At 38.7% G+C, this 13,937-nt stretch overlaps 1 protein-coding gene across 1 annotated transcript in view; it reads right to left on the reverse strand.

Moving 5' to 3' along the window:
* Positions 1-13,937, reverse strand: part of FRK (fyn related Src family tyrosine kinase) — a 177,524-nt gene that overhangs the window by 87,735 nt on the left and 75,852 nt on the right. Inside the window, exon 2 of the mRNA XM_077289498.1 lies at positions 1,894-2,015. Within this exon, the coding sequence (XP_077145613.1) occupies positions 1,894-2,015 (122 nt within the window). The remainder of the gene's footprint in view (positions 1-1,893; positions 2,016-13,937) is intronic.

Consider the following 13,937-nt stretch of genomic DNA (forward strand, 5'->3'; position numbering starts at 1 on the left):
ATAGGAAAACACGACGCATGCGTTTATATGCGGTACAAACGCTGTGGCAACAAACGCAAATGTGAAACCAGCCTAACGTATCCTTCATGCTCTGTAAAAAAAAAACCATTAAAAACAATTTTTAAAAGGAGATTTTCTGAAAAAGTAGTAAAAAGATATATAAAAATTAAAAAAAGTTCTAAATTGCATATCAATGTTATTTCATTGATTCATATATAATACTAAATTTTAATTATCCAACATGTTGAACACGTATAAAAATACAAAACAAATGCCAGAATGGAGTAAAAAATGGAAAAAAAATTCAAATGTGGCACCAGTGCAAACTACAGCATGTCCTATAAAAAAAACAAGGCTCTAAACAGTTCTGTCTACAAGGGAAAAAATATATATGGGTTTCCAATAGTGACCAAAAAAAGAAAAAAAAATTTTAGGTGATTTTTTTAAAGGGAACCTGTCACCAGAGAAAAACGCTATTAACCTGCAGATTTATTCTTGTTGGGAAGGAATATTTACCCTTGTCTTCTGCCTCATAAAGTTTTGTGTAATTCTCCAAATTAATATTGCAGCAGAATCGGTTGAACTGCTTCCAATGTATTTATGTTTACATTACTAATTTGAATTTTGTTAAAGGGGTACTCTCAAGTTATTAAATTAGCTAGACATTATGAAAATAAGCAAGTTTGCAATTGACTTGCTTTTTATATCTTCTGCTATTTTCCTACAATGAGAGCTTTTATTTTACGCAGGGTATAGGTTGTTTTGATGAAGCTTGACCATCATACCCTAGTTGAGTGTGCACAGTTTTTACATTCCAGGAGAAGCAATAACTCCTAACATACCGCTCAGCTCTTTAAAGTCCATTAATGTTAAACTGGTATTTAGCTGATCAAAAGCTTGCCCTCCTCAGCTCCCTGAAGTAGGAGAACTTTTGCTGAGCCTTATAGTTCTACTAATAATACTACAATTCTGCTACTATCTAGAACTGTCACTCAAATAGGAGTGTTAGTCCTGCCAGTAACCAGGAAGTAAAGAGATTGCAGAGTTGTGAGCTGCTCAAGAGACAACTTGAGAATAACCCTTTAAATAAATATTTGGAGATGGTTTATGCAGGCTCATAATAAATCACAGAACACAACTTGTATAATTAAACAGGGTGCTCCTCATCTCCCTATGTTCACACTTGAATCCATCTTCTCAAGTGGAGAAAGACCCTCTTGCCATCTGAATGTTTTCACTAACTGCTTTTAAATATTTAATATATTCTCTTGTAGTAGATTTTGCCCAGGATTCTACTCAGAATTACTAACATGGAAAGCAGAAACTCTAGTACTGAGCCAATTTAAGCAATTACAACAAAGACGTTTGTAAAGAAGAAGAATACAATTTTGATCTTTAGGCAGAGAAAAATATCTTATAGATAACAGTGCAACACAGTTATGTGTCAGAGAATTTTCTCTGCCTAAAGATCTAAATGGTATTCTTCTTATTTACAAGCATCATGTATTGGTACATATATATACATCCTTGTTGTAATTACATACATTACAAATATGTCCATGTTATTTACTGGTTTATGACTATTTGAAAAAGTGTATAAAAATGTAATAACTATAATCGTCAAGTACATCACTGGTAAAAAAAAAAAAAAAAAAATACAAAAGAGTGTAAAAATGTGATTAATAGAATTGTTTTTATGCAATTATTTTTTAATAATTTTATGCAAAAAAAATCTCTGATGTTACTTTTTTTAACTCATAATGTATAGATGTAACAGAAAAGTAAAAAATCAGGGGTTTTTTTGCATTAAGTCACTAAAAAATGGTATAATGTGCACACATTATATATACTGTACATTTATAATAATCTAAAATAATTATGTAATGTACGTACCAGAAAGTGAGTAATCCCCTTTTTGACTCTCACTTTGGCGGATAAGAAAAGCCCCAGCAAGATTGCCTGGCATGATTAGCTGCTTTTCTGCCTCTGCACGCTTGATATCATTGAAGAACCACCTGTTAAAAAAGTATTAATAATGAGTGGAAAGCTCAATCCTTTGGAACATATATATATATATATTTCCAATAGACAAATTTCAGATAATATACAGTCTACTGTAAATTCTAGAAATAATAGAAGTCCCAAAAAATTATGTACTGTTATAGAATAATAGAATGTTGTAGTAGGAAGGGACCTCTAGGGTCATCTTGTCCAACCTCCTTCTAAATGCAGAATTCACAAAACCAGTAGTAAGTATTAAACTCAAGCTTTCCTTAAAAGAAAAAAAAGAGAGTTCACACCAATCAGTGTGTATAACAGCAGTAGTACTAGATTAGTAAGACCTATTTAAAGTCACTCTTCTCTGTATAATTGTCAGGTTCTAAAAAGAAAGTGAATTTTCTACTTATAGAAATAACACTTACAAATTTATGAATGGAGGCTTTCTAAGCTTTTTTTTATTTCTAGGACCTAAATGTCTACCACAAATTACATTTAGGCCACGTTGTCCTGTAGGCCTGGGTTGTGTCCTAATAGCACAGTCCTGGACTAAGCAGGACAGAACTGAGTACTGTAGATAGTTGGAAGGGAGACATAGGGGGAACTTTGAAGAGTCAGGACTAAGGCAGACTCAAGGTGTGAGTTAATGTTCAGTTGAGCTGAAGTATGGCCTAATAATCCAAGCCTGAACCTGCCAGAATCTTGGAGTGAGCAAAGGATTGGATGGGATCCTTGTCAAGTAGGATATGGGTCAAATATGCAAAGCTCTACAGAGTGAAGTCTGACTAAGAGATTAGGAGATTAACTGGATCTGTATCTTCCCCATATTGTCTGTTGGGGAGAATCTGAAAGCCCCCATATTAGAATATCATCATTCCAACCCACCGATATCAGTAAGCTTGACCAATAATCTAATGTGTTACAGGACTTCCCAACTGTCCCCCAACAGATGATATCAGGGAAGATGAAAATTCAGCTTCCTTCTCTTCTCCATAAGACAAGACAGAGACAAATGAGTCCAACAGTGGCTCTCTCAAAGATAACTCAGGATCTAGCTGCAGAGTGAGTGCTCCTATGTATGGAGGAGTCGAGAGAGACAACTGCAAGTCGATCCATCATTCAGCCAACAGCTATCTATTGTATATGGTGCCCTTAACAGGTGGATGATTTCTTTCAAGATAGTACAATGTTGGATTGGTCCCTGTTAGAGAAACTGACAGAAAAACGTCTTCATTGCAAAGGGGAACCACCCCACCATATAAGTATATAATGCTACAAAGGTAGAAGACTGACATAGCAAAATGAACTGTGTTAAGTTAACCATAGAGCCAAACACATTTGCATTAAGTCATCATCCATAAAAATCAGATCATGAGAAAGCCATTGGTAGTAATCCTTTTTGCGGTGTCTAATCATTTTTCTTTTGCAGTGTCATAATGGAGACTTTTATTTTTTCCATTTGTAGAGATAGAGAGGATACATTTGCCTAAAGTGGAAATATACAGGTGCTTCTCAATAAATTTGAATATCATCAAAATGTTAATTTATTTCAGTTCTTCAATACAAAATGTTAATCTCATATATTATATAGAGTCATTACAAACAAAGTGATCTATTTCAAGTGTTTATGTTTGTTTAGGTTGATGATCAAGGCTTACAGCCAACGAAAACCTGAAAGTCAATATCTCAGTAAATTAGAATAAATAATTAACAAAAAACACCTGCAAAGGACTCCTAAGCTGTTATTCTGTTTCAGTAGCCTCTACAATCATGGGGAAGACTGCTGACTTGACAGATGTCCAGAAGGCAGTCATTGACACACTCCACAAGGAGGGTAAGCCACAAAAGGTCATTGCTAAAGAAGCTGGCTTTTCAGAGAGTGCTGTATCCAAGCATATTAGTGGAAAGTTGAGTGGAAGGAAAAAGTGTGGTAGTAAAAGGTGCACAAGCAACCAGGATAACCGCAGCCTTGAAAGGATTTTAAGAAAAGGCCATTCAACAATTTAGGGGAGATTCAAAAGGAGTGGACTGCTGCTGGAGTCATTGCTTCAAGAGCCACCACACACAGACGTATCCAGGACATGGGCTATAAGTGTCGCATTCCTTGTGTCAAGCCACTCATGATCAATAGACAATGCCAGAAGCGTCTTACCTGGGCCAAGCAGAAAAAGAAATGGACTGTGCTCAGTAGTCCAAGGTGTTGTTTTCAGATGAAAGTAAGTTTTGCATTTAATTTGGAAATTAAGGTCCCAGAGTCTGGAGGAAAACTGGAGAGGTACACAATCCAAACTGCTTGACGTCTAGTGTGAAGGTTCCACAATCAGTGATGGTTTGGGGAGCCATGTCATCTCCTGGTGTAGTTCCACTGTGTGTCTTTAATTCAAACTCGCCCGACCTTAACCCCATAGAGAATCTAAGGGGTATTGTTAAGAGGAAGATGAGATACACCAGACCCCACAATGCAGAAGAGATTAATGCTGCTATCAAAGCAACCTGGGCTTCTCTAACACCTGAGCAGTGCCACAGGCTGATCGCCTCCATGCCACGCTGCATTGATGTAGTAATTGATGCAAAAGGAGCCCCGACCAAGTATTGAGTGCATTTACTGAACGAACATTTCAGTAGGCCAACATTTCAGATTTTAAAATAATTTTTCAAGCTAGTGTTATAAAGTATTCTAATTTACTGAAATAATGACTTTTGGGCTTTCATTAGCTGTATGCCATAATCATCAATATAAACAGAAATAAACACTTCAAATAGATCACTCTGTTTGTAATGACGCTATATAATATATGAGATTCACTTTTTGTATTGAAAAACTGAAATAAATTAACTTTTTGATGATATTCTAATGTAATGATAAGCACTTGTAGATCACAGGATACTTTTACTAATTTGAAAGGCATTCTAGATCCTTGCACTAAATTACCAGCTGTTTTAAATCAAGTACATGACCTTATTTATCATTGTAGAATTACCAGGTTGATTAGTAATTTTTTGTCAGTTTAATAATATATCTTGGTAGGACATGAAAGGGGTTGTCCAGTCTAAAATGAAAACTCTGCACTCTGTGTGACTGTAGACTTTCGAGCCTCCCCTTCCCGACACACCCACTGTGCGCTGCGAGAGTTCATCGGTGTCTGAGCCGGGAACGGTGGTGATGTATACGATATGCATACTCCAGAGCAGAAGCACTTTAGTGGATGTGTCCTTATTCCATGCATGCAACTGTACTGAAATTCATCATTCAGTGACACAATCTGCATGTCACAAATACACTTTTTCCAGGTGCAGGGGTGTACATAGAAATCATGGGGCCCCACAGCAGAAGTTCTAATTGCCCCTTCCAACAAAAGAAAAATATTTAATATTCAGTGGGGTCACATAACATTTTGCATCCATAAAGTATGATGACAACAAAAATGAACTCCTCCACAGTACCACCCACATTCACAGTATGAGTATACTGTGGCCCACCTCAGCTCCCATGGCAAAGAGTGGTGACCCCAATATAGTATGATCTCCAAATTTTGACCCCCACACAGCCTATGTACCGTATAATGGGCCTATATACAGAATAGTGACCCCTCACCACACGGTATAACGGCCCCCATTAGCCCTCCAAACAGTATAATGGCCCCCACTCAGCCCTCCAAACAGTGGAATGCACCCCACACCAACCTTCACACTGTATAATTGCTTGCATGTAGTATAATGGCACCTACTTAACCCTCCATAAGGTATAACGGCTCCCACATAGCCCTCCAAATATTATAATGGCCCTCACATAGCCCTCCAAATATTAGAATATTATAATAGCTCCCACATAGCCCTCCACACCCCGCATAGCCCTCTACATAGTTAAATTGGTCCCAGTATACTGCACCCCATAATCGTCCATATAGTATGTTGCACCCCATAGTCCTCCATACAGTATAATGTACTCCCCATAGTACTCCATATAGTATAATACACCCCCATAGTCCTCCCTATAGTATAATACAGTCCCCATAGTACTCCATAAAGTATAATGCACTTTCCATAGCCCTCCACATAGCATTATTCACTCCCTATAGTCTTTCATAAAGTGTAATGTACCCCCATAGTCTTCCATACAGTATAATACACTCCCAACAGTCCTCCATTCAGTATAATGCACTCTCCACAGTCCTCCATACAGCCATACAGTATAATGCACTCCCCAAAGTACTCCATATAGTATAGTGCCCTCCCCATAGTCCTCCATATAATATAATGCATTCTCTATAGTCATCCATATAGTATAACATACTCCCTATAGTTCTCCATACAGCATTATTGGCACACAATGTATTCGCTGATTTAAAAAAAAAAAATACAATACTCACCTCTCCTCCTTTTTCCCTTGCTGCTTCGATCTCTAGAGCAAGTGTTCTGAAGTACAGAATGTGCCATGTAGTGATTTTCTCTCTCTCAACAATACCTTAAACTGTATCGACATGAAGGTTGCTGATACAGTTGAATGTGCGATGATGGGTGGTGGGGCCCAGTGCAGGGGTTGGCACCAGGCCCCCCGGCTCATGGGCAAACATGTTTAGAATGTAGAATTAGTGTTTTACTGTTACTCTCTTTATTATTATTTGTATTGATATATGTGCCAGGACCCTGGAGACTTTTTTTTTAAATTAGTAGTATGAGGCCTTGACTACCCTTTTAAATTTTAAATGCATCTATTCATTAAATGGTTAAAGGGGTTGTCTCAAGTTCTCAATATGGTTAAAATTGGAAATTGTGTGTAAAAACAAGCAACTTTGGCTAGCAGCCTGGAATAGCGCGCATTTCAAACAAGTGGTCCAAACCGTCATTCTTCAGGAGCATGCTGACCTCCGCAAAGCAGGAAGCCTTGGGCTGGGAGCAAATAACAACCAAGACAAAGAGACATACACAAAAGCAGGGATCACCATGCAAATTATCACATTTTATTAGTACACACAAAACCACAAAAAAGGATTTTTAAAATCATTTAAAATACTAAAATAGTTACAAAGGTGCAACCATTACAAACAGGAGCAACAGTGAGCCTAATATCAACATAAGATTCCCAAATTGAAAGATCTATACATAGTGGAGACAAACATGCTGTTATATATGGGAATATTGAAAATGCATAGTTCAATAAACCACATGCCTAAATTAGTTGGAAATGATCAAGATTGGCACCAAATATAAACATGCAAAAATGAGGGCTTGTACAAATAAAGTGCAATTAAATAACCATCAAAAGTTATGATACTGATGTTTATATTTCAATATAATCACATAATAAAAACCATTAACAAGCCCCCTAAAGCATAGAATGTGAACACAGACCTGTCCCAATAGTCCCATAAAGTATTCACCTATAATATACTAAACCAATCAAACAAAAGAAAAGAAGCAATGCAGTCTTAGAATCCATTAAAAACCACTTTTATTAAGAGTAGATTAAAATACATAGTAACAAAAACAACCAGACAAGCAGTGTACGGTAGGGCTAGCAGCTGTTAAAGATGCCAACCGCAGCATATCAAAAGACTGCCCAAGGGACGGTAGACCCCACTGGTACTATTGGTACAGCTCGTAGGTATAGAAAAAACAATCAATAGATCTAATCACAGAGCTAATAGAAAAGTATACAAATAATAGTGACACCAGCACATATCTCTATAGCCCATCTGTATAAACTATAGTAGTTAAACAGCAAACACAAAAGTAGGTGTAATTACATATTACCTGATATAGTACCAAGGACCAGCATAGGGGACACCGAACCACCCCGACGCGCGTTTCCCCCTGAGGAAGGTATAATTACCGAAACGCGCGTCGGGGAGGTTCGGTGTCCCCTACGCTGGTCCTTGGTACTATATCAGGTAATATGTAATTACACCTACTTTTGTGTTTGCTGTTTAACTACTATAGTTTATACAGATGGGCTATAGAGATATGTGCTGGTGTCACTATTATTTGTATACTTTTCTATTAGCTCTGTGATTAGATCTATTGATTGTTTTTTCTATACCTATGAGCTGTACCAATAGTACCAGCGGGGTCTACCGTCCCTTGGGCAGTCTTTTGATATGCTGCGGTTGGCATCTTTAACAGCTGCTAGCCCTACCGTACACTGCTTGTCTGGTTGTTTTTGTTACTATGTATTTTAATCTACTCTTAATAAAAGTGGTTTTTAATGGATTCTAAGACTGCATTGCTTCTTTTCTTTTGTATTATGTGTTGGCAGTTGTCCTCATTGTCCATGCATGGGTGGTGCATGGTTGTGATTCGACATTAAGCTATTTACACGCACCACCAATAATGCTTTTTGGAATTTTCTTCCTAAACCAATCAAAGGCTGTAGTCAAACTATGTATGCTCACAGAACAATATGCACAAGGTGCACATAATGAAGTATAAGGCAAAAGAACTGGCTCCTGTAAGCCCAACGCGTATCATCAGCGCTGTGACTTTATCAGAGGCAAGGGAAAGTGTGATGGGCTTTGTGAGTCCTATCTATATGTATATCCAAGCTAAAATAATTACTAAATCTCAACAGCTGTTGAGCTTACCACATGGAGTTTGCGTGCTGTATCAGCGGCAACACTAGAAAACCGAAAATGACTCCATAACCAATCCATCTACAAATGCGCATACGCAGAGATTGTTTGGTTGTTATTTGGTCTAATTTTGTTACATACTGAAGGTCGATCCCCTTTCTAATAAAATGAAATATATTTAATGGTGCCCTCCATCTTTGCAATTCACCTTGGGTTAGGAGCGGTGCACTCTTGAAGACAGAACATCACAACTTCCCTTTAAATACATGTGTGCTGTTTAACGCCATATAACTGTAGTTTTTGTGTGCTGTAGACCAGAGGTGTCAAACTGCATTCCTCGAGGGCCGCCAACAGGTCATGTTTTCAGGATTTCCTTAGCATTCCACAAGGTGCTGGAATCATTCTGTGCAGGTGATTAAATTATCACCTGTGCAATACAAGGAAATCCTGAAAACATGACCTGTTGGCGGCCTTCGAGGAATGCAGTTTGACACCTCTGCTGTAGACTACTACAGCTGTCACATGTACAGTTATGGAGGCAAATAGCAGGCACTGATTAAAATATCATTTTGCAAGGCCTGATGTACAATTTCTAAGGCTGCACCTGGACAAGGCATGGTTTAGTAGGGGGCAAATTTCAGCATGGTTAAGAATTTTCCAATGAGTGATAGTTGTGTTTCCAGAGGGGTAGTAGATATATTGTGAATCATAGCTAAAGAAGCCTTGACAACATTCTGTGTCACATAGAAAATGATTAAATTACTGCAAGACATAGGCCAAAAGACATTGGAACTAGATTATTATTTTATCACTATAAGACAGTATTATTTGGTCCCAGTATGGTGGTATCATTAAGTGATTGTATAACAGTATTATTTAGTTACTTTATGACAGTGTTAGTCACTGTATGGAAGTATTATTGAGACATATTAAAACAAAATTATCTTGTGATGATAGTGTAGTTCTAATAAGTCATTGTTGTATCCCCGCCAACGCTGAGTGGTTATTCAGTAGCCTTGTTTTATTCCTGGGACTTGGTGCTTGCTAGTCCAGAAGCTATTGCATTAAATTCTGTTAGATTGGGTTTCTTCCTGCTGTCAGCACCGGATGGGTTGCAGTCTATTCCTGAGAATCAGTTCCCACTGCCAGTCAATAGCTCTGCTGTCCTGGTATATCAGTCAAGGTGTGGCTGTGGGATATTGGATGTGCACCTATACTGACCCTCAGGCTAGGGGTCCCTGGATAACCCTGTCCCAGGATTACCCCTGAAGGTGGAGATGCCTGAGCCTCGTTACTTCCTATGTTCCTAAGTATATGGGGAAATACATAACAAGACAGACAGGGCAGTCACGGAAGCACAGTCATACAACACTATCTCAGATAAATACACAGCGGAATATAAAATGTATAGACCGAGAAACAACAAAGTAATATAAAGATAACTAGGGGAAAAGGAAAGGGTTAACCAAACACCACTCACAACTGTAGAAATAACCACTTATAACCAGAATATGTCCAACTCTCCATACTAGGATAGAGAATTATTGCTGGCATTAGCTGAACAGTGGAGCCACCTTCAATAGGGAAAGAGCAGATACGACTGGCTCTCCCGCAGCATGTGACCACAGGCAATCAACAAACTGAGTCAAGCAAATATGTAACTCCTTCTAACCTGCCTAGGAGCGCTAAATTACAGGCTGGAACCCAAATCCTCTCCTCAGGACTATAACCCTGACAATGAACTAAATATTGCAATGAGCGGTGGATGAGACAGGAATCGATAATTTTGAATACTTCAAACTCTAGTGATCCATCTAAGACCGGAGGTGGTGGTAAGGGATGAGAGGTTTCAAAAACGACTCTTTCTTTAAAAGAGATCTGTGAAAAACGTTATGAATTTTGAATGATGCAGGTAATGTCAGATGGAAAACAACAGAATTAATGACCATTGTAATTGTATATAGACCAATAAACCGAGATCGTAACTTCAACAAATGTACTTTACATTTAATACTCTTGGTAGACAACCACACCAGATCACTCATACACAGGTCCAGACCAGACACACATTTACAATCAGCCGAATGATTATATTTGGAACTCAGCAAATGTCACTGAAAGCACACTCCCATGTAGTGTTTATTACAGTATAATTAAAAAAAACAAGCGGATCCTCCCGAGGTACCCCAGACGAGTTCTCTTCCTGCAATGTATAGAACTGAGGATGCTGATCATAAACACAGAAAAAGGGTAATACCCCAGTTCACAATGATGATTATTAATGGCAAATTCAGCAACAGAAAGAAAAGAGGATCACTCTTCCTGATTTTCAGATATAAAACATTGTACAAATTGCTCCAAATTTTGATTAACACTTTCTGTTTGCCCATTAGATTGAGGATGGAAAGCCAAAAAATGGAATAGCTTAATCCCTAACCAAAAACAAAAAGCTTTCCAGGGTTTAACAATAAATTGAATAATACAGTGGGTACGGAAGGTATTCAGACCTCTTTAAATTTTTCACTTGTTTCATTGCAGCCATTTGGTAAATTCATAACAGTTATTTTTTTTTCTTATTAATGTACACTCTGCATCCCATCTTGATTGAAAAAAACTGAAATATAGTAATTTTTGCAAATTTGTTAAAAAAGAAAACCTGAAATATCACATGGTCATAAGTATTCAGACTCTGCTCAGTATTGAGTAGAAGCACCCTTTTGAGCTAGCACAGCCATGTGTCTTCTTGGGAATGATGCAACAAGTTTTTCACACCTGGATTTGGGGATCCTTTGCCAGTCTTCTTTGCAGATCCTCTCCAGTTCCTTCAGGTTGGATGGTGAACATTGGTGAGCAGTCATTTTTAGGTCTCTCCCGAAGAGGTCTCTGGAAGAGGTTTTCATCCAGGATATCTCTGTACATGGCCGCATTCATGTTTCCTTCAATGACAACCAGTCGTCCTGTCCATGCAGCTGAAAAACACCCGTATAGCATAACGCTGCCACCTCTATGTTTCACTGTTGGGATTGTATTGGGCAGGTGATGAGCAGTGCCTGCTTTTCTCCACACATAGCGCTTAGAATTATCACCAAAAAGGTCTGTCTTCATCTCATCAGACCAGAGAATCTTATTTCTCATTGTATGGGAGTCCTTCAAGTGTTTTTAGCAATCTCTATGTGGGCTTTCATATGTCTTGCACTGAGGAGAGGCTTCTGTTGGGCCACTCTGCCATAAAGGCCTGACAGGTGGAGGGCTGCAGTGATAGTTGACTTTGTGGAACTTTCTCCCATCTCCCTACTGCACCTCTGGAGCTCAGCCACAGTGATCTTGGGATTGTTCTCTCACCAAGGCTCTTCTCCACGATTGCTTAGTTTGGCTGGATGGCCAGGTCTAGGAAAACTTCTGGTGGTCCCAAATTTCCTCCATTTAAGGATTATGGAGGCCACTGTGCTCTTAGGAACCTTGAGTACTTCAGAAATTCTGTTGTAACCTTGGCCAGATCTGTGCTTGTCACAATTCTGTCTCTGAGCTCTTTGGCCAGTTCTTTTGAACTCATGATTCTCATTTGGTCTGACATGCACTGTGAGCTGTGAGGTCTTATATAGACAGGTGTGTGCCTTTCCAAATCAAGTCCTATCAGTTTAACCCCTTCATGACCCAGCCTATTTTGGCCTTAATGACCTTGCCGTTTTTTGAAATTCTGACCAGTGTCCCTTTATGAGGTAATAACTCAGGAACGCTTCAACGGATCCTAGCGATTCTGAGATTGTTTTTTCGTGACATATTGGGCTTCATGTTAGTGGTAAATTTAGGTCGATAATTTCTGAGTTTATTTGTGAAAAAAACGGAAATTTGGCAAAAAATTTGAAAATTTCGCAATTTTCACATTTTGAATTTTTATTCTGTTAAACCAGAGAGTTATGTGACACAAAATAGTTAATAAATAACGTTTCCCACATGTCTACTTTACATCAGCACAATTTTGGAAACAATTTTTTTTTTTGCTAGGAAGTTATAAGGGTTAAAATTTGACCAGTGATTTCTCATTTTTACAACAAAATTTACAAAACCATTTTTTTTAGGGACCACCTCACATTTGAAGTCATTTTGAGGGTTCTATATGGCTGAAAATACCCAAAAGTGACACCATTCTAAAAACTGCACCCCTCAAGGTGCTCAAAACCACATTCAAGAAGTTTATTAACCCTTCAGGTGTTTCACAGCAGCAGAAGCAACATGGAAGTAAAAAATGAACATTTAACTTTTTAGTCACAAAAATGATCTTTTAGCAACAATTTTTTTATTTTCCCAGCGGTAAAAGGAGAAACTGGACCACGAACGTTGTTGTCCAATTTGTCCTGAGTACGCTGATACCTCATATGTGGGGGTAAACCACTGTTTGGGCGCACGGCAGGGCTTGGAAGGGAAGGAGCGCCATTTGACTTTTTGAATGAAAAATTGGCTCCAATCTTTAGCGGACACCATGTCATGTTTGGAGAGCCCCCGTGTGCCTAAACATTGGAGCTCCCCCACAAGTGACCCCATTTTGGAAACTAGACCCCCCAAGGAACTTATCTAGAAGCATAGTGAGCACTTTAAACCCCCAGGTGCTTCACAAATTGATCCGTAAAAATGAAAAAGTACTTTTTTTTCACAAAAAAATTATTTTAGCCTCAATTTTTTCATTTTCACATGGGCAACAGGATAAAATGGATCCTAAATTTTGTTGGGCAATTTCTCCTGAGTACACAAATACCTCACATGTGGGGGTAAACCACTGTTTGGGCACATGGTAAGGCTCGGAAGGGAAGGAGCGCCATTTGACTTTTTGAATGAAAAATTATCTCCATCGTTAGCGGACACCATGTCGCGTTTGGAAAGCCCCTGTGTGCCTAAACATTGGAGCTCCTCCACAAGTGACCCCATTTTGGAAACTAGACCCCCCAAGGAACTCATCTAGAGGCATAGTGAGCACTTTAAACCCCCAGGTGCTTCACAAATTGATCCGCAAAAATGAAAAAGTACTTTTTTTTCACACAAAATTTCTTTTAGCCTCAATTCTTTCATTTTCACATGGGCAACAGGATAAAATGGATCCTAAAATTTGTTGGGCAATTTCTCCTGAGTATGCCGATACCTCATATGTGGGGGTAAACCACTGTTTGGGTGCATGGCAAGGCTCGGAAGGGGAGGCGTGCCATTTGACTTTTTGAATGGAAAATTAGCTCCAATCGTTAGCGGACACCATGTCGCGTTTGGAGAGCCCCTGTGTGCCTAAACATTGGAGCTCCCCTACAAGTGACCCCATTTTGGAAACTAGACCCCCCAAGGAACTTATCTAGATGCATAGTGAGCACTTAGAACCCCCAGGTG

The sequence above is a fragment of the Ranitomeya variabilis genome, chromosome 2, assembly GCF_051348905.1.
Source record: "Ranitomeya variabilis isolate aRanVar5 chromosome 2, aRanVar5.hap1, whole genome shotgun sequence".
Lineage (NCBI taxonomy): Eukaryota > Metazoa > Chordata > Amphibia > Anura > Dendrobatidae > Ranitomeya > Ranitomeya variabilis.